The sequence below is a fragment of the Camelus ferus genome, chromosome 20 (genome assembly GCF_009834535.1).
Source record: "Camelus ferus isolate YT-003-E chromosome 20, BCGSAC_Cfer_1.0, whole genome shotgun sequence".
Taxonomy (NCBI): Eukaryota; Metazoa; Chordata; class Mammalia; order Artiodactyla; family Camelidae; genus Camelus; species Camelus ferus.
Genome location: NC_045715.1, coordinates 38,343,628 through 38,368,702, shown reverse-complemented (window position 1 = coordinate 38,368,702; position 25,075 = coordinate 38,343,628). Strand labels below are relative to the sequence as shown.

The 25,075-nt window shown below is 41.5% G+C and overlaps 1 protein-coding gene across 1 annotated transcript; it reads left to right on the top strand.

Annotated features, from left to right (window-relative positions):
• The first annotated feature begins 2 nt into the window (after positions 1-2).
• RAB23 (RAB23, member RAS oncogene family) lies at positions 3-24,294 on the top strand. Its single transcript, XM_032463330.1, has 7 exons — positions 3-231; positions 5,202-5,421; positions 6,765-6,850; positions 18,160-18,316; positions 19,731-19,813; positions 20,647-20,739; positions 22,201-24,294. The coding sequence occupies exons 2-7, from the start codon at positions 5,267-5,269 to the stop codon at positions 22,338-22,340; spliced, it is 714 nt and encodes a 237-aa protein (XP_032319221.1). The 5' UTR covers positions 3-231; positions 5,202-5,266; the 3' UTR covers positions 22,341-24,294.
• Positions 24,295-25,075: the final 781 nt, after the last annotated feature.

Genomic DNA, 25,075 nt, shown 5'->3' with positions numbered 1-25,075 from the left:
CACAGCAAGCCCGGCGCATGCTCCGAGCGCGGCGCGGCTGCCGCTGAGGGGAGTCGAGTCTCCCGCGCCCGACCCTCCCCGGCGGGGCTGCTGCCGAGCCGCTCGTCCTGACCCCTGGCTGCCGGCAAAGTTGGTGAAAAAAATCCGAGTCGTTCGGAAAAGAGCGAGAAAAGAGGGCGCGAGGCGGTCGGAGGCCCCGCCGGGGAGCCGTCGCGCCGGGCGGCGGGGCCGGTGAGTAGCGGCTCGCAGCGGGGCGGCCGGCCGCACTCGGCGCCCTGGCCCCGGGGGCGGGCCCGCCGGTCCCCGCGGCCCGGGAGGCGCCCGCCCGGCGGCTAGGCAGGGCTCAGCGGGGGCCACCAGGCCGGGCTCCCATCCCCCGGCCCGGCTGCCGCGCGCCCGCCTCCAGCGCGGGGCCGGATTCCGGCGGCGGGCGGTGGGCGGCGGGCGGCAGCCTGCCCGGCGCCCCCTCCCCTCCCCCGGCCCCCGGCTCCCGGGGCGTGGGCTCTGGGCGGGAAGGAGCGCGGGGCGGCGGGGACCGGGAGTTAGGTGCCGGGTTAGGGTTGGCGGGGAAAGGGCCCAAGCTCCACCCCGGCTCCCCGACCCCTCCTCGGCCGTGGGCCCCCTCCCCGCCCGCGGCCCCACCCTTCCCGGAGTTTTGCTCGGATTCTGCCGGAATATGAATGAGCCTGAGTGCGCGGTCTCCTTGACACCGGCGGCCGCAGCATCACTTTACTCCGGGATCCCGGAGCCACCGGCAGCTCCCAGGCACTGGAACCTGAGAGCAGTAACTTCACTCTCACGGTCTCGTCGAGTGGCAGTAGAGCCTGAAAAGGGCTGTTTGCTTCTGTAGGTTTTCTAGAATGCCTGACTTCTTCTAGATAACTTCATTGAACCTAAGAAGTTTTTCAGTATTTTCATAAATATCGCCACACCTGCATTGAAGTACAGTCTGTGATGAAAAAACCACCCTTTTGATAGGGGAGTTAGCTCATCGTTTTCTAAGTTATTGGACTGCTGTTGGTTGGCAAAATCTTTTAAAATTAAAATTCGGGGAAAAGAGCGCTTATGTATTAGTGTCAGGGTTTTAAATGGTTGACTTCGGAATTATGCTTATTTTCTAAGAACTAAATTGTTTTGGTATAGTTCTTTAGGTCTCGAGTCGTGGCTGTTAATCACAGGAGTCAGGCTGCCTGTGTTAAAATCTGATTGCATTTATTTTTTCTCTAAAGTTTATTTTTAACATTATATGGTAGAATTGACTTGTTAGGTGGTGTGCAGTTCAGTGAATTTTAGATTCATGTAACCACCATAACAATCAGAATATAGAACCGTTCTATCTCCAAAAAACTTGTTCTGTGCTTTTATATCCTTCCCCTTACCGCTGGCAATTACTGATCTTTTCCAGAAGGTCATACAAATGGGATCATAACAACATGTAACGTTCTTTCAATCAGTATAATGCCTTTGAGATTCCTCCCAGTTGTTGGATCAACAGTTTATTCTTTTTTAATGCTGAGTAGTAGTCCGTTGGGTGGATATGCCACAGTTTGTTTACACATCCACACACTGAAGGACATTGGGATTGTTTCCAGCTTTTGGTGATTATGACTATAGCTGCTGTGAGCATTTCGTATACAGGTTTTTTTGTGTCAACAAAAGTTTTCCTTTCTCTAGGGTGTTGATTAGAGTAGGATTATAGGGTCATATAAAGTACCTTTAACGTTATAAGAAATCGTCACACTGATTTCCAGAGTGGCTGTATCATTTTTCATTCTCACTAGCAACGTCAGAGTTCCGGTTGCTCCACCTTCTCTCTAGCACTTGGTATTGTCCTGTTTTTAAATTTAGCTGTTCTAATAGGCATGTAGTGATGTCTCACAGTCTGAATGTGTCTTTAACTAATGGCTGAAGATGTTGAATATCTTTTCATCTGCTTACTTAGTATGTATAATCTTGGGTGGGTTATCTGGCCAAGAGTTTTGCCTATTTTTTAAGTTAGATTGTTTGCTTTCTTATGTTGAGTTTTGAGGATTCTGTGTGTGTTCTCAATACAAGTTATTTGTTCGACATGTCTTGCAAATATTTTTCTTGCAGTCTATAGCTGTTCATTGTTTTAACTGTCTTTCACAAAGCAAATGTTTTTAATTTTGATGAAATGTAATTTATCCATTTTTTCGTGTGTACATATTTTGGGATCATGTCTAAGAACTTTGCCAAATCCCATGTTAAGAAGATTTTCATCTTCAAAAAATAATAGTTTTACATTTAGATCCATGATCCATTTTGAGTTATTTGTACAAGGTGTGAGGTTTAAGTGAAAGATAATTTTTTTGCATATGAATGTCCAGTTATTCTATCACCAAACAAAACTTGTCTTTTCTCCATTTAATAGTTTCTGCACCTTTGTCAAAAATCAATTGGCTTTATTTGTGTGGGTCTATTTTCAGGCCCTGTGTTCTGTTCCATTGATTTATGTATCTTTCTCTATGCCAGTATCACACATTCTTGATGAATGTAACTTTATAGTGTCTTAGAATTGGGTAGTTTGATTTCCTCCAATTTTATTCTTTTTCAAAATTGTTTTAGCTGTGCTAGTTCTTTTGCCTTTCCATATAAAGTTTAGAAACGGGTTGTCTCTAACTGCAAAATGTCCTGCTGGTACTTTGAAGTTCTGTTAAACCATACATCAATTTGAGGATAATTGCTGTTTTTACCTTACTGAATCTTCCAATCTATGCGCATGATGAATCTTTCCATTTATTTCGGTCTTTGTTTCATTAGTGTTTTGTAGTTTTCAGCATACAGATCCTATACATGTTGTGTTAGATTTATACCAAGAAAGTATCTTTTTTTTGCAACTGTTATTATAATTGTCATTTAAAGTTTTTTTTTTGTTTCAAATTGTACATTATTGGCATATTAGAAATACAGTGGAGTGTTCTGTGTTGTTCTTGTATCCTGTGTCCTTGCTAAATTCACTTTTTAGTCACAGGATTGTTTGACTCCTTGGAGTTTTCTACACAGTCATGTCATCTGTGAATACAGTCTTTTCCCTAATTTGTAAGTATTTTATGTATTTTTGTTGCCTGTTGTCTGCCTAGGACTTAGCGTATGATACATAGGAGTAGTGAGAGTGGACATCCTACCTTGTTCTCAATCTAAGCGGTAAAAAGCAAAAGTGTGATATTAGCTGTAGGTTGTTTTTTTTTTAATAGATGCCCCTTATCAGGTTGAAAAAACCTTCTTTTGTCTCTAGTTTGCTGAGAATTTTTCTCACAAATGGATGTTGAATTGTGTTAAATAGTCCCTCTGCATCAGTTGATATGGCAATGTGATTTTTTTATGTATTGCTGGATTCAGTTTACTAGTATCTTGTTGAGGATTTTTGCATCTGTGTTCCTGAGGAGATGTTGTCTAGTTTTCTTTTCTGTACTGTCTTTGTATGGTGCCTGTATCAAGATAACGCTGGTTTTCCAAAGTTAAGGAATGTTTCCTCTTCTATATTCTGGGAGAGATTGTGTATCATTCTTGAAAAGTTTCGTAGAATTCTCCAGTGAAATTACCTGAGCCTGTAGGTTTCCTTTTGAGTTTTTATATTATGAATTCAATTTTTTTTAAACTGTTGTATCAGTCTCATTGATTTCTGCTTTTTTATTATTTCCATTCTTTTGCTTGCTTTGGGTTTCCTTTGCTCTTATTTTTCTAGCTTCTTGAGGTGGGAGCTTAGATTATTGATCTGAGACTTTTCTTCTGTTCTAAGGTAAGCAATTAGTGTGTAAATTTTCCCTCTCAGCTGTACATTAGCTGTGTCCCACACATTTTGACATATTGTATTTTTATTTTCATTCAATTCAATTATTTTAAAAATTTCTCTTGAGCTTCTTCTTTGGCCCATGGGTTGATGAGACTTCTGTGTGTTTAATTTCCAAATGTTTGGAGATTTTCCTGTTATCTTTCTGTTACTGATTTCTAGTTTGATTTCATGGTGGCCCCATTATTTTAAGTTTTTTGAGGTTTCTTTAATGGCATAAGTGTTCTGTCTTGGTATATGTTCAGTGGGTGTTTGAAGTATCTTCTGTTGTGTGGACAGTTCTATAAACATTGATTAGATTCTGATAGTTTAATTTTGTTTTTAGAATTTCATTTTGTTTTATTGTAGTATTTTTGAGTGTCTCTCTGTGTAATCATTTAATTCTTTCTGAAGTGGAGACCTAGAAACTATTCTTTAACAAGTGCTCCTAGGTGATTCTTATAATCGTGCAAGTTTGTGAAGCACTAGGGACAATTACTAAGACTCCATTAGGGACAAAGAAAGGAACATTCTTCACATTTCAGCATGTTTTGTGTAGTGGTTGTATAAATGGATTTTCAGTTATGGTTGTTGGAATATAATAGCTAAGTAGGCAGGAGCTTAACTAGTAATTTTAAGAAGTATGAAGAAATTGGCTTTCTGTTCTTTTCAGTCTAAGATGCAAACAGTACACATTCTATTACTTTCATTCTATGAGCAACTATAACTAGTCTGAAACTGAAGAAAAAGTGGGCGGGATAAGGTTGTAGAGGACTCTTTGCAGCCCGACACTAAGGCACTGTAACCAAGAGCCCAGCGGTGCCACGTGGTTGTGTGGTATTACACACAACCCTTCTTGAGGCTGCTCTTCTAGAGGTGTTAATTACTACCTGTGAGGATGAAAAGCCCTTTCCTTAGATTTTGTGTTTGCTGCCGTTTTGGTGGTAACTGCCTGTGGAGGATTTATCATGGTATATAAAACTGCCATTTTTTGTTTGTTCACTTTCACTGTGCTAAGTGCTTTATCTGTGTCATTGATCAGCAGTCCTTTGAGGTAAGCATTCTCAGGAGACTGAAGCTTAAAGGTTAAGCAGTAACTTCACAAAGAGCACAGAACTAGTAAATGACAGCTTTAAATCAGGCCTTGACTCTGATGCCCGTAGTCTCTGTGAAAGGTAGAACTATGTAATCTCGGTTCACTATGCTGTTGATAAGGATTCAAAAGTAAATTGTCTTATTGTCCCTCTTTCCAAAGACTTTACATTATCTGAACAGGGTGAGGAATGGGTCTCCCTCATGGAAATAAATTCTTGCAATGCAATATAATTACTTCTTGATAAAACAATCATAGCTTATTTGATTTTTTAATAATTTTTATGTCATGAAAAAATCATTTCATTTTAAACCACAGATTTAAGAGAGAAGATCTGATCACCTGGAATTAAAGTTGGTACAGAAACCTTTTCCATTCCAAACATGTTGGAGGAAGATATGGAAGTGGCCATCAAGGTGGTGGTCGTAGGGAATGGAGCGGTTGGAAAATCAAGTATGATTCAGCGGTATTGCAAAGGCATTTTTACAAAAGACTACAAGAAAACCATTGGAGTTGATTTTTTGGAGCGACAAATCCAGTATGTACTTGGCCATTTTATCCTCTCAGTTTTGATTTGTGAGCGGTGACCAAGAGTGTCATCAGAATAATGTATCATGGCACCTGATTATCCAGCGGCAGTAGTTTTCACATCCCTTTGTGTGCCTTCACCCTTCTTCCTCCCTCCTCCCCCATCTCTTCCCTTCCTCTCTCATCTTTTCTTCTTTTTTTCCTACTCCTCTCCCCCTTCTCTCTTTTTCTGTCTTACATCTGTTTTATATTTATTGGTGGCACCTTGGGCGCTTCTTAAACACAGACTGATGCTTGATTCTACTGTGATTTCTGTCCACTATTTTATTTGGAAGGAAAGTTACCTACCTCAGAATAGTTTTCATCTCTTATATTATGGGATCTATTTGTTTAGAATGTCTCTTCTCTTTTAAAACCGGGCAAGACTATATAGAAGTTAGAGAATTAATAATTTGTTTTTACTTTAAAGAAATAAGAGAAAACAGATCTGAGAGGATTATGTACTCCTATGAAAAGGAAATCAATTGAATTCTAAAACACAACAAAGTAATACTTTTTGTCGTTTGTCCTGAGAACTTCTAAGGATATTTTAAATTGTAGGAGGCAAACTAAAATATATTACAGAGAAATGAGTAACATTAAATAAATCTGACATAACTATCCCAGACATTAGCATCAAAGATGCGTTCATTGCTTTCAAGATTGTTGAATTTCTAATCTGTATTTTATTACTCTCTTTTTAAAAATTTTTTTTATTGTTTCCTTTCTTAGATATTTTAAGAGGATTCATTTTAGGTCATGATGATGTTTATTTTTTTTTACTTGTTATCTGAACCAAATTAATACAGTTGACCCTAATTGTTCGTGATTTCCCCATTTTAAAAAAATTCTTATTTTTTATTGAAGTGTAGTCAGTTTACAATGTTAGTTTCAGGTGTACAACAAAGCAATTCAGTTTTATACATACATGCATACATACATACATACATACTATGTGAATAGTCATGGGGCAAATTCAAGTTTTGCTTTTTGGAACCTTCTAGAATTTTTTTTCCCCAAATATTCTCTGTCTGCCGTTGGTTGAATCCGCAGGTGTGGAGCCCTGGGATCCTGGTCTCAGCCACCACTGTCTGTGGCTATGGAAGGAAAAAACACGGCAGGAAAATCCCAATCGTGTAAAACTATAGCTTTAGGGAGTGTCTCACCCGTAACTCTCACTGTCGATCAAGGTATCAGCGTTGAAAAGCACTCAGATTTTTTTCAGGGTGGAACCAACAATGTAGTTTTAATGCCTCAAGATTTGACAAATAAAGACCGTTTCTTGGCACGTGAAGTTAATTCATCTCGTTTCAGAGTTAACGATGAAGACATCAGGCTGATGCTGTGGGATACGGCGGGTCAGGAGGAATTTGATGCCATAACAAAGGCCTACTACCGAGGTATCGTGGGCATTTGTAGTCTGTTCCAACATGTTCTTTTGGCTGAACAAAGACCTTTGCTTTTTTGGCTTCTGCACAAGGGTTGCCCTTAAAGAATGTTTAATTCCAAACCATTTTTTAGAGCCCCCAGGCCATTATTCTTCTAAAGATCTTGCCGAGTAGTAAATGTATACTTTGTACTGTAGCCCGTTTGTCTGTGTTAGCATCAGGGGACTCACGCGGGCCCTCCCGGACCTAGTACGGCAGACCCAGGGGAGTGCCTTCTCGGACTCCGGGGAAGTGAGCGGAAACTAACATAAGGAGAAGTGAAGCCCCTGCAGACAGGGTAGCATTTGGCTATGTCAAGTTCAAGTGCCGGGACCAAGCCTTTTCAGGGCTCTGGGAGTTGAGAGAAGCGGGAAGACCACGATGATAGGACTGGAGACCCTAAACTGGGGTGAAATTCCTCTTTTTATATACCTCGCTTTGTCTCTAAATTCGCAGCATGAAATATATGGGGGTTGTGTGGGGGAGGAAAAAAGTGAGTTGGCTTATTTCTTTTTAAGCTTTTAACAATTTGATACGGCAGTATTCCTTTTCAACTAATATGGTTATTTTTAAGTTTTTCTGTGTCTGTAACTTAAAAAGGCAAAACTGAGTCTACAGTTATCTCAAAATAAAATTTGACTTAAAAAAAGGCAAATCAAAATAAAGTTTGACTTAAAGAAAAAAAACTGGTCCAATGTGAAAAATGATTTGATTTGAATATAAATAAAATGGAGAAAGCATGAGAACTGTACAATTCAGTAAATTATTTGGGTCCCTAATTTAAAGAAGACCAGGTAGCTAAAAATATTTTATTTTCCGCTGTAGTTGAGGTATGAGTGCTTTCTCCAATCTTTGCCATAAGACTGTTCAACATTACTATCTTTTAATTTTTTTTAACTTGGCTCATCCAGTCAGTTGCATACTTCTTGTTTGACTTGTTAGGCATGCACAGATCATACTGTTTCTCTTTCATATGTTTATTTTGCCAGAAAGTAAAAAGAGAGCCCATAATTATTAGTATTTACGTCTTAATTTGCTGTGGGTGATGTTTAAATTTCTTTCCACTTTGTTTCATTTGGACTAAAAGACTTTAAAGAGCTTTGATGCTCCTGTACTTAATGTTCTGACTCAAAACAATCGTAAATGTATAAATAGATCTGTTAAAAGCTTTTCTTAAAATGTAACCTTTTTAGCCAGCTATGTCAAAGGGGCACAGAGAATGGGGTGCTGAGACGAGTCTTAGGTGCCAGCTCTTCTCCCTCGCTTACCAATTAGGGGACAGACGGTGTGATGTTACGTGAATTGAGAAGCAGCACATTGAACACGCTTCTGTGCTTTCCTTTGGGTTCTATCTTGATGCTCTTGGTTGCTGACAGCAGAAAAGCAGTTTCAAACTGACTCACTGTTGACTTGCTAGTGCGAGCAGAGTGGCTTTCAGGCGCGGTTTGTTCTGACTGTAACCTCCCTGATCCTCTGGGCTTGCCATCCTCCCCACGTGGGGTTCTTCCTCCTGCTGATCTTCCTCTTGGTTGCAAGAGTGCCACCACCAACAGTGGAAGCCATGTGCTTTGTTCACTTCCTTGGGGACACAGAGTTACTTCCCACAAAGGTGGATCTAAAGTCCTGAGCTTTTATCTGATTAGACCACCCTTGACCAGATTACAGTAAGTAGTTAGAGGAGTGTGATTACCCTAATTGGCTTGGTGCACCGGGGCCTCCCCCGAGCGGAGGGTAGGGTTATTGGCCTAAACCATAGGGTACAATGGGGGAGAGGTGTTCTCAGGGAGAGGGGAGAACTGGATGGCAGCTAGACAACCAGGTAATATCTGCAGATACAGATCAGATGATGATGTAGTTAAATGTAAATAAAGGCTAGGAGGAAAAGATAAGGGTGGGAAGAATGAATTAAGATAAGGATTTAGTGTGTCTCTTATAAAATTATGACATACTGATTTATGTCCTAGATATGTATTATTCAAGATGCATAAAAATTATAAAAATTATTATAGCTCATTTAAAAGACCTATTATATTAAGACCGTTGCTTAAAGATATCATTGTATTCTTAGAGTGCTGGCTTAATTGTATAGTGAGACATGTTGAAAGGTGACGTCCTTGTAAATAGAATAGAACAGAGCACAGATCATATTAGGAGGCCTTTCGGATCCCAGATGACTCTTAAACTCTTAAGAAAGCCCACCCTAGGCAGTAGAAACCATACAGAAAGTTATATACAACATAAAATGGACTTTTATTATAGTTTTTTTTTTTTTTACTGTGACTTGGTTATGTGGGAAAAAAATGCTTCTGACTAGTGGTATATGGAAGTGAGTTTATAGCCTTGAGACCTATTATTTGAGATTATGCACATAAGCAGAAGAAAACTTTTTTTAACAAAATAACTTTCACAAAACAAAATTTTTAGAAATAAAATAGCTCTGGAAAATAAGCTATTTATAAATTATAATTATATCTATATTTCAATAAAAATTATAATTATAAAATGCAAGAATTAGGGAACAACCGAATTAGACTATGCATGTCTCAGGTTTGTTTTGAAATTATCTGAGCTTGGAATCTGGGATAGATTGGTTCATTGAATAATTTGTGTGCTTTAGATTATATAGAGTGTCAAAAGGGAAAGGGATAGCATTTAAATCCACAGTAATATCTACAATAGTATTTTTAAAGCCTTGCGTTTCTGATTGGCCTTTGCTGGTATTCTCCAGAGCAGTGTTTCTTAAACTTTAATGTGCACATTAAAGCCCCTGGGAGCTTGTTAAAAATGCAGACTTAATTTAGTAGATCTGTGCATGGCTCTGAGATTCTGCATTTCTCTGACCTCCCGGGTGACCTGGGTGCTGCTGGTTCTCAGAACCAGCCTAGAGATCAGACTCTTGTAAGCTGTTCCAGTGATCGGAGGACTGTCACCCTCTGCACCTTATGTGTTGTGGTGGGTAGTTTCTGAATTGCATTAAAATATAGTCACCTTTTGGGAATGATCTTATTAATTGGGAATAAATACTTGCTGTTGGTGATCCTATCGCTGAAAACAAATTTATTCAGGTCTCTGTGTTTCTGACGTGTGGGTAAGTGGAGTCTGTTAACTATTAGCAGGGACCCATTTGTGGGTGGCGTACCGCTGTCTGCGATGATGGGGAACTTTCCGTGGTGCGATTCTCAGGGTAGGTAGCACTGAAAGAAGATAGAACAGTAGGAAAATAAAGGTCTTTGTGAATTATATGAACAGAAAACACAACTGCCTTTGAATGTCAGCAGAGTATCAACAGCAGAGAAATGAAAGCATTAACTCTCCTGAAGATGGCTGGTACCGACGCAGAGCTGGAGGTCCAGGGACGAAGCGACTGGGAGCAGTGTAGGGCCCGTGTCGAATGAAGAGTTGGTTGGTGCGTCGAACAGGCACAGCTCATGAAGGTCCCAAAGTGCAGCTTTTGTGTGTGGGTCTCCCCATCCCTTTATATTTTACTAGGCAATAGAAGGAGGGGAGGTCCTTTTTTGATGGTACCTTCAGCTCCCGTCTGTTCTGGTCACTCTTAAGCAATTTTTCTCAACCAGCTCAGTGATTTCTAGTCATGAACATAATCTCAGTTTGGCATTTGAACAGCCAGTCCTGGGGCAGCAGTCAACACTCCAAATGTAATTTAGCATTAAATCTCTCCTGTCCGGGGTTTGTGCAGGTCAGTCGTTGTGGTCTGTGAGGGGAGTGGATTCCCATTGTTTGTTTTTGTTCTCTGATCGCTGTGGCTAGGACTTCCACAACTGTTGAATAAAAGTGGTGAGAGTGGGTATCCTTGTCTTGTTCCTGATTTTAGAGGAAATGCTTTCAGCTTTTCACCATCAACTATGATGTTAGCTGTGGGTTTGTCATATATGGCCTTTATTATGTTGAGATATGTTCCCTCAGTGCCCACCTTCTGGAGAGTTTTTATCATAAATGGATGTTGAATTTTATCAAAAGCTTTTTCTGCATCTATTCAGATGATCATATGGTTTTTATTCTTCAATTTGTTAATGTGGTGTATCACATTGATTAATTTGAGGATCTTGAAAAACCCTTGCATCACTGGGATAAATCCCACTTGATCGTGGTGTATGATCCATTTAATGTATTGTTGGAGTCAATTTGCTAGGATTTTGGGGATTTTTGCATCTGTATTCATAAGTGATATTGGCCTGTAATTTTCTTTTTTTGTGATATCTTTGCCTGGTTTTGGTATCAGGGTGATGGTGGCCTCATATAATGAGTTCATAAGTGTTCCTTCCTCTGCAACTTTTTGAATAGTTTGATAAGGATAGGTGTTAACTCTTCTTTAAATGTGTTTGGTAGAATTCACCTGTGAGACCATCTGGTCCTGGGCTTTGGTTTTTTGGGAGTTTTTAAATTACTGATTCAATTTCAGTACTGGTAATTGGTCTCTTCGTATTTTCTGTTTCTTCCTGATTCAGTCTTGGCAAATTGTACTCTTCTAAGAAACTGTCTGTTTCTTCTGTGTTGTTCTTTTTGTTGGCATATAGTTGCTCATAGTAGCCTCTTATGATCCCTTGTATTTCTGTGGTGTTGGATGTTGTGACTTCTCCTTTTTCACTTCTGATCTTATTAATTTGGGGTCTCTCCCTTTTTTTCTTGATGAATCTGACTAAAGGTTTATCAATTTTGTTTCTCTTTTCAGAGAACCAGCTTTCAGTTTCATTGATTTTTTTTCTATTGTTTTAGTCTCTATTTCTTTTATTTCTGCTCTAATCTTTATGATTTCTTTCCTTCTGCTAACTTTGGGTTTTGTTTGTTCTTCTTTCTCTAGTTGCTTTAGGTGTAAGGTTAAGTTGTTTGAGATTTTTCTTGTTTCCTGAGGTAAACTTGTATTGCTATAAACTTCCCTCTTAGCTTTGGCTGCGTCCCAGAGATTTTGGATCATTGTGTTTATGTTTTCATTTGTCTCAAAGTATCTTTTTATTTCGTCTTTGATATCTTCAGTGATCCATTGGTGGTTTAGTGGCATATTGTTTAGCCTTCATGTGTTTGCAGTTTTCTTTTGGAGGGGGTAATTAGGTTTATTTATTTATTTTTGTTTTCATATTTTTCATCATAGGTTACTATAAGATATTGAATATAGTTCCCTGTGCTATACAGTATAATTTGTGTTCATCTATTTTATATATGGTAGTTATTATCTGCAAATCTCAAACTCCCAATTTATCCCTTTCCACCTCCTTCCCCCTCTGGTAACCATAAGTCCATTTTCTATGTCTGTGAGACTGTTTCTGTTTTGTAAATAAGTTCATTTGTCTTTTAGATTCCACGTATAAGTGATATCATAATGGTATTTTTCTTTCTCTTTCTGGCTGACTTCACTTAGAATGATGATCTTTAGATCCAGCCATGTTGCTGCCAGTGGCATTATATTATTCTTTTTTGTGGCTGAGTAGTATTCCATTGTATAAATATACCAAAGCTTCTTTATCCAGTCATCTGTCGATGGACATTTAGGTTGTTTCCATGTCTTGGCTATTGGAAATAGTGCTGCTGTGAACATTGGGGTACATGTATCTTTTCAAATTAGAGTTCCCTTCAGATATCTACCCAGAAGTGAGATTGCCGGATCATATGGTAGGTCTGTTTTTAGTTTTTTGAGGAATCTCCATACTGTTTTCTATAATGGCTGCACCAAACTATGTTCCCACCAACAGTGTAGGAGGGTTCCCTTTTCTACACACCCTTTCCAGCATTTATTGTTCATGGACTTTTAAATGATGACCATTCTGACTGGTGTGAGGTGATACCTCATTGTAGTTTTTTTGATTTGCATTTCTCTGATAATTAGTGACATTGGCCAATTTTTTTCATGTGCCTATTGGCCATTAGTATGTCTTCATTGGAGAATTGCTTGTTTAGGTCTTCTGCCCATTTTTCGATTGGGTTGTTTGGGGTTTTTTGTTATTAAATTATATGAGCTGTTTGTATATTCTGGAAATTAGGCCTTTGTCAGTTGCATCATTTGCAAATATTTTCTCCCATTCTGTAGGTTGTCTTTTTGTTTTGCTTATAGTTTCCTTTGCTGTGCAAAAGCTTATAAGTTTAATTAGGTCCCATTTGTTTATTTTTTTCGGTAGACTGCTCAAGGAGAACATTGCTAAGATTTATGTCGGAGAATGTTTTGCCTATGTTTTTTTCCTAAGATTCATCATATCTTGTCTTATATTTAAGTCTTTAAGCCATTTTGAGTTTATTTTTGTGTATGGAGTGAGGGAGTGTTCCAACTTCATTGATTTACATGCTGTTATTCCATTTTCCCAACACCACTTGTTGAAGAGACTGTCTTTTCTCCATTGTATATTCTTGCCCCCTTTGTCGAAGGTTAATTGACCATAGGTCTATGGGTTTATTTCTGGGCTCTCTGTTCTGTTCCATTGATCCATGTCTGTTTTTATGCCAGTACCATGCTGTTTTGATTATTGTAGCTCTGGAGTATCTTCTGAAGTCTGGGAGGGTTATTCCTCCAGCTTCGCTCTTTTTTTCTTCAATATTGCTTTGGCAGTTTTGGGTCTTTTGTGATTCTATGTAAGTTTTAGGATTGTTTGTTCTAGTTCTGTGAAAAATGTCCTGGGTAATTTGATAAGGATTGCATTAAATCTGTAGAGTGCCTTGGGCAGTATGGCCATCTTAACGATACTGATTCTTCCAATCCAAGAGCATGGGATCTTTCCATTTCTTTTAAGTCCTCTTTAATTTCCTAGTGCACTTCATGTTGTCCCAGAGTTCTCTTAAACTATCCTCATTTCTTCTTTTTTCTCTTCTGTGGTACTGATTTCCATTAATCTGGCTTCTAGCTCACTGATCTGTTCTTCTGCCTCATTTATTCTATTTTTGGTTCCTTCTAGTGTATTTTTCATTTCAGTGATTGTATTCTTCAATGCTGTTTGGGTGTTCTTTATATTTTCTAACTCTTTGCTAAAAACCTCACCCTCTATATGTGCAACTATACTCCTCCCCTGTTCTCTGAACATCGTGATTCACCATCATAACTTTAAACTCTTTCTCAGATAGATTGCCTGTCTCCTCATCACTTATTTTTTCTGGGATTTTATCTTGTGCCTTGGCCTGGGAGATACTCCTCTGATGCTTTATATTGTTGATCTTTCTATTTGTATTTTTAGGTAGGTCAGTTATGTTTCTTGACCCTGGAGAGGTGGCCCTCTGTGAGTGATGTCCTATGTGTCCAAGAAGTACACTCCTCTCTTGTCACCCAAGGGCCAGGGTGCAGCTGGTCCCTGGTAGAGTCTGGCCTGTGTTTGTGGATTCCTTCCATAGGCTATGGGATTGTTGTTTCCTTACCGCTGGTATCTGCCCCCTGATGGGTGAGGCTGAACTGGAGGCTTATGCAGATTTCCTGGCTGGAGGAGTGGTGCCTGCCCACTGCTGGGTGGAGCTTGGTCCTGGACCAGTGGTGGGTAGGGCTGTGTTCTCACCCAGTGTGCTGTTTGGCCTGAGGCTTCCCTACAGGCTGTTGGTTGCGGCCGGGTCTTGGTGCTAAGGACCCAAGTAAGATGTCAGCCTCCAGGAAAGCTCTTGTAGATGAACACTCTTGGAATGTCCACCACCAGCTTTTATGTCCCCTGGGTGAGCCGCAGCCACCCGCTATGTCCCCAGAATACCTTCCAAAATCAGCAGGCAGGTCTGGCCCAGGTTCTATGAAATCACTGCCTCTGCCCTTGAACCCAGCACACGTGATTCTGTGCTCTTCCTAACTTGAACAAGTGTCTTTGTTTCCCCAGTCCCTTGGGGCTCCTGGAGTTAAGTCCCGCTGGCCTTCGAAACCAGATGTCCTGAGGTCTCCTTCCCCCAATGCCTGAACCCCAGGCTGGGGAGCCTGACGTGGGGCTCAGAACTCTCACTCCTGTGGAGAGCCTCTGCTTTACACTTTATTCTTCAGCTTGTAGGTCATCCACCCTGGGGGTATGAGGCCCGATTACATAGAGAGCACGCCCCTCCTACTGTCCTGCTGTGGTTCCCTCTTTATGTGTCCAGTTGAAGGTCTTTTTTGTTAGGCTCCAGTCTTTTTTCCAAATGCTTGTCTAGCAGTCAGTTGTGGTTTTGCTGTAGCGAGGGGAGGCAAGCTCGTGGTCCTACTCCTTTTTCTCAGTTCTTAGAAAAAATTCTTGAAAAGCTCAAGGGAGTTTCAGAGTTGTGTAATGGGTTTCTAGGCATTTTCTTTATAAATTCTGCAAATTTAATTCGCACACATTTTGGAATCTGGTATTTGTCGTCTGTTTTATTGATACCTCAGTCAAAGTTTTGTTAAAAGGGTCTTTTTTCTAACTTGTTTTAGAATATAATAGAGAAGCATTGGGGTTTTTATTTTTAGGGTTTTCCTAAACATAAAAGAACTATAATGCATCACATTTTAATCTGGATGGATGGATAGCATTCAGTTAGAGGAATTTAAAACAAGTAGTTGTCCAGCGTTTGTCAGAATTACCGTGACTGTAAAAGTAATCCAAGTTGTTTGCTTTGTTTCTTGTTTTTCATTTTGGCAGTATATTTGGGTTCGGTAAGATGAGGTGGTTGCAGTATGCAGCGTGAAGACTGAGCAGCAGGTGAACCGCCCCTCCTCAGAGATGCGTGTACCACTGATTCTCTTGTATGACTTTCTTCTGTCATTTTAGGGCAGGTTTTATAAATCTCCTTTTCTCCAGCGGTTTAATAGTCACGCATTCTTTTTGTTCTTTGAGTGATTGCCTTTGATGTAACACACTGTCTGGGTGTCCCCTCCCCCCAACAGCTGGTCGGGGGCGGGGTTTATTTGGGAGGTGATCCCAGACTAGGACCCATAGGCTGTGTTCATGAGCCAGTTATTAATATGGGCAGTTGGGGTCCATCTCCGTGAGGAAGCCCAGAGACCGCCTCCCGGTGACCGCAGTGAGGCCGAGGTTTTTATCCCCCTCCCAACCAGGCATCGCATCTCCTTAGGGATGCACTAAATCAGGGCCCTTCTGAAGCATCAGAAGAAGCCCAGGCAGGAAAGCAGACCCCCCTGCAGCAGGTGCCGGAGGGTGGGGTCCTGGAAACAGGCCTGTCCTTCAGGGCTGCTGGGACTGTGCGGGCCGAGGGCACCTTGTTCCCCTCCTTTGAGGACTTAACTGGACCCTGGTCAGTCCTCCTCTTCCCTGGGCACTTCCCCGTTCCTTTGGTCTCTCTCCACTAAGTACCCCACTAAATGATTTTGGGTTTTATGAACATACTTTTTCTTTTATCCTTTCTGTCTTGATTTTTTAAACAGCAGTGTGCTTTTTTAGTTAATCATTCTTGGTACGTGTATCTCTGGTACCACTTGCTTTGTTTTTGTTGTTGTTTTAATGTGCTTCTCTTAAGAGTTTTTTGGTTTGTGTCTGAGACCTTGTGTACCTAGAAATACCCTATTAGACCCTCAAACATAAATGGCAGTTGACTGGATATAAAATTCTAGGTTTGAGGCTGACAGAGTTTTATAGTAAAGAAGAGTTTCTTAAAGCATGATTAAATAATGTTTTATTTATAGGTTAAGCAATATTAGAGTTCAAGTAAATATGAATTTACTTTTCAGTATTGTAGTGTGATGGCTCCAGTTTTATTTCTCCTTAAATTCTGAGGAAGTCTCAGGGTGTGTCTCTTAATCTGCCTGTGCCCCACCCCTGAGCTATGCGTAATTAATTTATTGTGTTGGTTTAAATCCTATTCTAAAGCAGGAAGGATTTTTCCAGAATCCTCTGCTTTTACAGTAATAGGGAACTGCTGGTCTTCTCTTTCATTAGTTGTTCTTTGGCTTTCTTCCCTATTCCCTCAGGTGGTGAACAAAGCTTTCCTGGCCCTGGAGTGTCTTAGGTGGCCCTGGTGTGTGTGTCTTGAGTCTTAGTAGGAAACTCTTGGACCTGAGGGGTCTGGAAGTCAGGAGTAACAGTGAGAAATCCTCTTGACTCTAGGACGGGTTTCTCTTGTCACCTGCTTCTGTCTCCACGCTGCCTGATCAACTGCTGATCATTTATGAAACCCTCTCCCAGAAGGTTGCTGCTTATTTTTAATCTTAGATATTATCAACTTAATGTGATAGTTGATAGTTAAAATATCGTCAGTCAGTGTAGTATGGGTATTGTGCAGTTGAACAGGGTGAAAACCTGAACTTCTTTTCTCTTGATTAAATGTAAATATTTTTCTCTTGTCACTGGTGCTTTTTTATTTAACTGAAGTAGAGTCAGTTTCAGTGTGTCAATTTCTGGCATACAGCAGCATGTCCCAGTCATGCATATCCATACATAGTTTCATTTTCATATTCTTTTTCATTAAAGCTTTTACAAGATATTGAATGTAGTTCCCTGTGCTGTACAGAAGAAATTTGTTTTTTATCTTTTTATATGTAGTGGTTATCATTTGCACATCAAACTGCCAAATTTATCTCTTCCCCCAGGTAACTATAAGATTATTCACTGTGTCTACAAGTTGGCACTAGTTCTTTTTCAGGGAGTGGGGTGGGGCGTGGTAATTATGTTTATTTATTTAATTATTATCATTATTTTTAGAGGAGGTACTGGGGATTGAACCCAGGACTTCATGCATGCCAAGCACACCTCTGCCACCTGGCTATATCCTGCCCCTGGCACTGGTTCTGAAAGTACATTCCTTAGCATCACTGGTACTCTACGAGAATAAAATAATATAGATTTTTTTTAAAAGTAAATAGAATGAGAAAATTATTTTTTTCTCATAGATTTTTCTTAAATCAGTGTTAGAAGGAATTAAGAAGCAAATGACAATGGGGAGGGTATAGCTCAAGTGGTAGAATGCATGCTTGGCATGCATGAGGTCCTGGGTTCAATCCCCAGTACCTCCTCCAAGAATAAATAAATAAACCTAATTACCTCCCCCCACCAAAAAAAAAAAAAAAAAAAGCAAAGACAGTTGTTACCAGGAAGAAGCGGGTAGCAGCCGGTCATTCATGCCTCCTTTCTCTTCTCTCTGGCCCTTGTAATGTCATGAAACATCAGCATTTTGTGGTTCCACAAAGAATCAGTATAGCTCTGACGCTTGTGCAAATTTAAGAGTCACTGTTCTTGGTAAAAATTGGTTCTTTGAATTAGAAAATGGAGTTTATATGTTAAAAAATAAGCAGGGCTACAAAGATAAGTTCAATATTTATTTACATAAAGATTGTTTTGAATACGTAAAAGTTACCCTCACCCTACGGAGGACTGTCTTGTTAACATAAGTAACGTTTCTATTTTGTAACCTTACAGGAGCCCAGGCTTGCGTGCTTGTCTTTTCCACCACAGACAGGGAATCTTTCGAAGCAATCTCCAGCTGGAGAGAGAAAGTGGTGGCTGAAGTTGGAGACATCCCAACCGTCCTTGTGCAAAACAAGATTGACCTCCTGGATGACTCTTGTATAAAGAAGTAAGGGGTCTGCTCTTGAGGGGGCAGTGGTAGTTCTGCATAGTTAAAACCTGCTTTAATTTTTGCATAGACTTAACAAAATTTAGGAACGTTTCTGAAAAGACTGCCTTATACTTAAAAGTTCTGTGAGCTAGTCTCTGTGATTGATTTGGATTAAAAAAAAGTTCACACTGAACCATAAGTAAGGAGAATTAAAGGAATCATTTTGAAGGCCCTGTGAGAATTCCAGCCTTAGGTCCCTGCAGCACAAATCAGCTCTTCACATGAGGTCAAATCTAGACAGGGTGAATGTTAAGAAAAACGTCCTTAGATCTTCTGATATCTAGGATAAGTATGTTGATGAGTTTAAACTGGTAAGCAGCTTGGATTCATATTGTTTTGTATGTTCAGAACAATTATGCTCAAATTTGTGAGCAGAGTTTAGCGTCCAGATAATTTCTGTCTATAAGTATTTGCTTATTGCATTATTAATATGTTGCTGGCTTTGAAGATCTTGGCTTGGTTTTTACTTTATTTTTTTTAACATGTTCTTGTATTAGCCATCTGTTGCTGCATAACAAATTAGCCCAAAACCTAGTGGGTTAAAATAGCACATTTATTATTTCCCAGTTTTTGTGGGTCAGGAATTGGGGAGGGCTTGGCTGATGGTTCTGGTTGAGTTTTTCCCTAGGTTGCTGTCAAAACATTGCTGGGGCTGGAGGGTCCGTGCGGGGAGGGCTCCCTCACGTGGCGGTGGGCAGGAGGCCTCAGCTCCCAGCCTCGCGGGCCTCCCCATCACAGCATGCGATCCAGGAGAGGCCACGGCCAAGGCCAAGGCAGAAACCACTCTGTCTCTTACGATGGAGTCTCAGAAGTCACACCCACCACTTCTGAGTGTGCTCATCACACAGACCAGCGTGGTTCCAGGGTGGCTGGGGGTGGTGGTGGTAGGATTTGGGGGACCATTTCAGGGAAGCAGGAGTCACAATGAAACTAAAATTAGGAGTCCACGCTTGTAGACACACCAGTGTACTGACTTCAGCAACAAAGTAGTTTCACAGCCAGTAAGAGTAAAGTAAGTAAATGCAGTAAGACTTCCAGAGTAGGGTTAAATTCAAGTGTTTCTAAAAGCAGAAGAGAGAAAATTAAAGTATTAAATAAAGAAAAATGATACTTAACCGTTTTAAGGCTGGAGTTTAGTGAGTGTATAGAAAAGTGTCTTTACAGTTACAGTGTGGTGGCTGGTGTTTGTCCCCCAGAGTAGTGAAAACCGGAAATCCCGTTCAAGCCCCAAGAACGTAGCTTTTGACTGGTCTGGCAGGTCTGACCCCCGCCCCAAGCTGTATTCAGCAGATGTAATAAAAGTGACTTTTTAAAATAAATGTATTTTATTAATACAAGTAGCTTTATATGCATTTTTAAAATTGCTGTGCAGTGAGGAGGCTGAGGCCCTGGCGAAGAAGCTGAAGCTGAGGTTCTACAGGACGTCGGTGAAGGAGGACCTGCACGTGAGCGAGGGTAAAGCACCTGCTTAAGCCCTGACACAGGAAGTCGCTCTGCTCTTCTCGTGCCTTTTTTTAATTTAGAAATCATACTGGTAACGAGAATAGAATTTTCTTGTCATGGATCATTAAGTAAAATTTAAAGGCTTGATGCTGCTTTGGGTTAGTCCTTAATTATGCACTAATGTCTTTGAATAGTTGTTACTCTGCAGCAAAACCCTGGCAGACTCGTTTTGTTTTTTGTCTTTAAAATTACAGCTGGACATATGTGAGTGTTCGTGCGTGCGTGTGCCTGACGCGTGCCTCCTAAGATCGCTGCGTTGTCCTGGGACCCACAGTAGTGGGCGCCCTGCTAGGCAGTTCCAGTGACCTTAACTTGTTAGTAACACTTCCTAGTTTAAGACTGAGGTTAGGGGAAGATGGCTCGTTTTCTCATTCCAGGATTGCTGCTCATTTTATTAGGCTGCAGCCCGACTGTTGCTCCCATGCCCTCTGAGTAGTACTTTTCACCTAGAGAAAGTGACGTCTTTTTAAGACTGAGTCATTTAGTTTTGCTGAATACTAATCACTTTTCAGGTTCTGAGAACTAAAGAGCCTGTGACTATGAGTAGCATTTTCTTTCTTTGCTGATGAAGTGCCTCTGGGCACTTACTGGTACCATCACTGTACTTCAGTGTCACTCAGATAAGTTTCAGAAGTTGAAGTTTTTCAGCTAGATTATATACTTGTAATTTAATTTTAAATTTGTTTAGTAAGTATAAATATTGTAGTAAATGATGTGAAATAACAGATTTTACGTGCATAAATTCTACTGACTTGGTAAGGTTTTTGTTTTTGCTTTCATTCTAGTTTTTAAATATTTGGCAGAAAAATACCTTCAAAAACTTAAACAGCAGATAGCTGAGGGTCCAGAGTCGGTGCATTCAAGTAGGAACAAGATTGGTAAGTACCTGGGGAGTCTTAGCCCCACGTCTGCCTGGGAGACTTCCTTTCTGTTCGTTAGTGTCATGCTTGCCGTTTTTTGTTTTTAGTGCAGTGTGCTCGTTTCTTTATGAAATGTGACTGGAAAGTGTTAGAACAGTGATTATTGAACTTAGGAGTATCAAGTCTCTTATTAAAAGGTATATTGAGTTAAAAGATACTTGATGAATTTTCGAAGCCCATCCGATACATTGACAGCAGGGAGGACTTTCTGTAGAGGCCTGTCCTTCTGAACCCTTGTTTCTCTGGTTGCAACTTGCACCATTTCCACACCTTTCCCCTCTCCTGCCGCCTTGCTGATCACGCACCCCTGGTGTTTAACCAGTGTGGGTGGAGTTCCGCTTTCCCTGGGGATCAGTCAGCTCTCCGCCTCTCACTGTGGCCGCGGCTCCCGGGGAGGTGCGCACCTGCTCTCTGCCCTGAGGGTCCTGTGCGTGGTCTCCTGAGAACCCCCGTCTGCAACCCACCCCTCACTACACACACAGCATTTTCTGGACCTATTTTACCTTTTCTTTACTCTCCCCTTAATGCATGTGCTCCTCCTGGCAGACATGGTTCTCAAGCGCCCTGAGAAACGACAGGCCGTCGTGACCAGCTGCTCTCTGATCTGGGCTCCTGGGCCCACCCATCTCCTTCCAGGGCGCTGAGCAAGGCCCTCCCTGCGGTAGATTCTCGCTGGGGAACCCGTCACATGCGGGTCTCTCCTCCCAGCTTGTAAAAACAGTTTGGTCCACCTCGCTGTGCGGCCTCAGGCCCCACTGTCCCCCCAGTAGGCCCGCGTCTCCTGGGCCCTTCAGGATCACCTTCCTCACTTTGCTTCCGTGGCTCTTCCATCAACAGTGAGCTCCCTTCCCATCTGTCAGAGAACTGTGCGTTCCTCGAGGACTCTCCAGAAGGCTCTCAGCTGTCTGTCAGCTGAAGCCACGGCCTCCACTTCTCTAAAACAGACCTCACTACAGGGCATTGTCAGGTCCTTGAAGTTATATGATGTGGAGTTAAATAAGTGAAGTTACTAAAATGATCATATTTTCAGATCCAAATTTCAAAAATAGGTTGTTAGTGAACAGTTGCAGAACAGCACGTGGAGTATGTCCCTGGTTGGGTAGCAAAGGGAGGAAGAGAGAATACATTAGCACGTCTGCCCTCAGATGCGCCAGCTCTCTTGAGAGGATGCATAGGAGCACTGACACAGCGGCGGGGCAGTGGTGGGCTGGCAGGGAGACTTCACTGTGACGCCTTCTGTGCCCTGCGAACTCCGAACCACGCGTGCTGGCCATTAAGAATAAGTGAAATGAAAACAAAAGCTTAAAGTGTGAATGCTTGCAAATACTGCTGAGTTACTAAGAAGCTGGGCGCACAGGGCGCAGTAGGTACCCTGAGGTGGATCAGTGTCGATCTCTGTGTTTCCCTCCATTTACGCAGGTGTCTTTAGCGCATCTGGTGGAAGTCACTTGGGTCAGAATTCAAGCACCCTTAATGGTGGAGATGTCATCAATCTTAGACCCAACAAACAGAGGACCAAGAAAAACAGAAATCCTTTTAGCAGCTGTAGCATACCCTAAAACATCTTAAGGAGAAAGAGGATTGAATTACATTGTGCGGCAAGATGGACACCCGGCTGTCGTGGCATGTGACACGATTTCTCAGCAGACTTTGCACCCAGTGGCTCTCTGGGAGCTGACGGGCTTACCTGTCCCGCAGTGCTTTTCAGGATGGAACAAGATCTTTGGGGGAAAACTTTCTGCCCTGTGGACTCATTTTAATTGTTTTACATTAGACGAAGCTTCTCCTGTTTTTGAAGGAATGCTATAAGAAATAGCAGAAACAGGTTTTGCTGAATTTTACATGCTGGAAAACATAAAGGAAATGCCTAAGTATATTGGTACAGATTTTAATATTATGGGCCAAGGAAAGACAGCGAGCCTTCTTTCTCTGAGATTGGTCATCTCGCTTTTCGGGAAATGGTATTGGATCTGAACACTTACAGAAAATACTACCGAAAGGTAACCCTCTGATCTTGCCAGAGTGCGTCCGTGTGTACTTTGGCGATGTCCCTTGTGCAATATCTGTAGACGCTAGAATGTGGGGTGCGCACGCCAATGCCTGGTACTGAAGTGAGCCGGAGGGGAGTGTGGTGTGTAAGGACACGTAGACTCTCATTCATTCATTCATTCATTCATAGAACCATTGACCATTCTAAGTTTTTATTTTTAATAAGAAATTCCAGACATATATTTTGCAAAGTGAGCTCAGATTTTAAAAGTGCTTTGTGCCAAAAAATATCATACCTAACTTTCAGTGCTTTACCTGAATTTGTACTGTTTATAAAGTCTTTTAAGAGCAGTTTTCCACTCTGCCAGGGTGGGTGACAGGAGGATAAATGTCTTAGTGCTGGAGCAGCTCCCAGGTGGGACTGGCCTTCCGCACGCCTGGCGGGTCCTTCAGGAGAGACGCGGCAGCCGCGGGGACTCCCCATCCTGTGCGTTCGGCCACGCCCCCAGCACCTTTTGCTGCTGACAATGCAATTTTGAACTTACAGGATTATGCTAACAATTTTATAAAATGCACAAGAAATGATCTGTTGTCTTAATCCATATGATGGATTTTATAACGCCCTGCAACACTAAAGCATCTTATTGTTTACACGTTTTTTGTACGGTATTTTTAAATTATCACTTAAAAATTTCTATAGCCTTCCATTTGTACAGCACTTTCTCAAGAGCTCTGTCAGCACCAAGTGCAAAGTAACTTCTTTTAAGAAATGGTTTTAATATGTAATCATGTGACGGGGCATAAATTTTGTGACTTGGGACAGTGGCTTTCCCACTAAGATAACTGCATGAACTCTGTTAAAATTAACCGTCATTCATCACTGACTTTGTTTTTAAACCCTTGCAATATACCTGGTTTTTACAGGATTTTAAAATATGTAAAAATAACTTCTCTTAGAAAATGTATCGTGAAGTCACTCCTCATTTGGGCTGAATGCATGTTTTATATATTCCTTTTGTATGTTTCTGTTTTGTTAAGTCTTCCGTCCACACCGCCCTCATCCCTGCCCAAGTTCATGTTGAGAACAGAATAGGATTTTCTGGGGCGTGTCGTTGAGGGGTCACGAGTGAGATGTGTGCTCCTCTTAACAGTGACGTGCTGGCGCCGTCTATTTCAGAGTGGTGAAAAGGTCTGTTTTTCTGTCCTCAGTGGTTACCACCCCCGTCGCTGGCAGTGGGCTGGGTGTGGGGAGAACCTCGGCTCCTCATGGTGGGGCCGCTGTGGCCGTCTTCCCTTTCCTGCTCTCTGGAAATACAGTGTCTTTAATTTTTGCACAGAATACATTTTGCAGCAGATAGGTGGTCTTTAGTAGCAGGAAAATCCCGTTATGTAGCAGGTTGTAATTCTGTTCCACGTTAATTCAACGTGTGTAGATAGAAGCTCGTTATTTTTCTATATAAAAAATGTAATCTCTGATGATGGTTGCAGTTCCCCCGATACTCATAATATAATTTTATGTGCTTAGTTTTGTCCTTTTTTTTTTAAACAACTGAAGAGAGATCTTTGTTCCACATTTGAATTTTTTATTTGCACTTCTCTATTTTAAACTCAACCATAGTCATTTTAAATAATTAAGTAGGCCTGAAAATCAATCACAAGTGACCTGTCAAATACCTTCTCCATTTAATTCCTTCTAAAACCTTCAAAACTGACGTTAAGTTGTAACTGTCAGTCCCTACTGAACCACAGACGCAAGAGGAAGCTTGTCCGAGAACCCAGCACGCTGTGCACCAGTGGGCCGGGCTCATCTCCAGCTCACAGACGGAGGGCGGGGAGCGGTGGCCGTGTCTCCCTCGGGTCCCTCCTCCGCTCCGTGCGCCCACCGAGGTGATAGCATGTGAGACAGGCGACATAACTAAATAAAACCTGGCTGAACGGTTCCCTTCTTACCTGCCCCAAGTTGCTGGCGCGCTTGTACTTCTTCAAAATAAAGTAAAACTGACAGCCCGAAGGAGGCGCCGTCCCCTCACCAGGGACTGAGTCCCGTGCTTGTCCGGTTGTCGCAGGAGCCTGGGCCCCTGTGTCCCGGCTCCCGGGGGCTGGGCCTTCTCTGAAGACCGTGGAGTCGGGCATTGGCCCTCAGGACCTGACTCGCAGCTTCAGGTGAACTGCTTCAACGTCAGAAGTCGTTAACTGTCAGCATCCTTTTTAAAACCTTTGAAGTAGCTACTGGTAACTTGCTGAAGTGTCCCCATCACCACATCATTAGGGTGTCTGCTTCTCTGAAAACAAAATGAACTGAAAC

Bases quoted from the DNA above. Each gene is read 5' to 3' on its own strand.
- RAB23 (XM_032463330.1), top strand. From the start codon at position 5,267: ATGTTGGAGGAAGATATGGAAGTGGCCATCAAGGTGGTGGTCGTAGGG. The intron at 5,422-6,764 runs GTATGTACTTGG...ATCTCGTTTCAG, and splicing joins TTTTTGGAGCGACAAATCCA to AGTTAACGATGAAGACATCA. The intron at 6,851-18,159 runs GTATCGTGGGCA...GTAACCTTACAG, and splicing joins AACAAAGGCCTACTACCGAG to GAGCCCAGGCTTGCGTGCTT.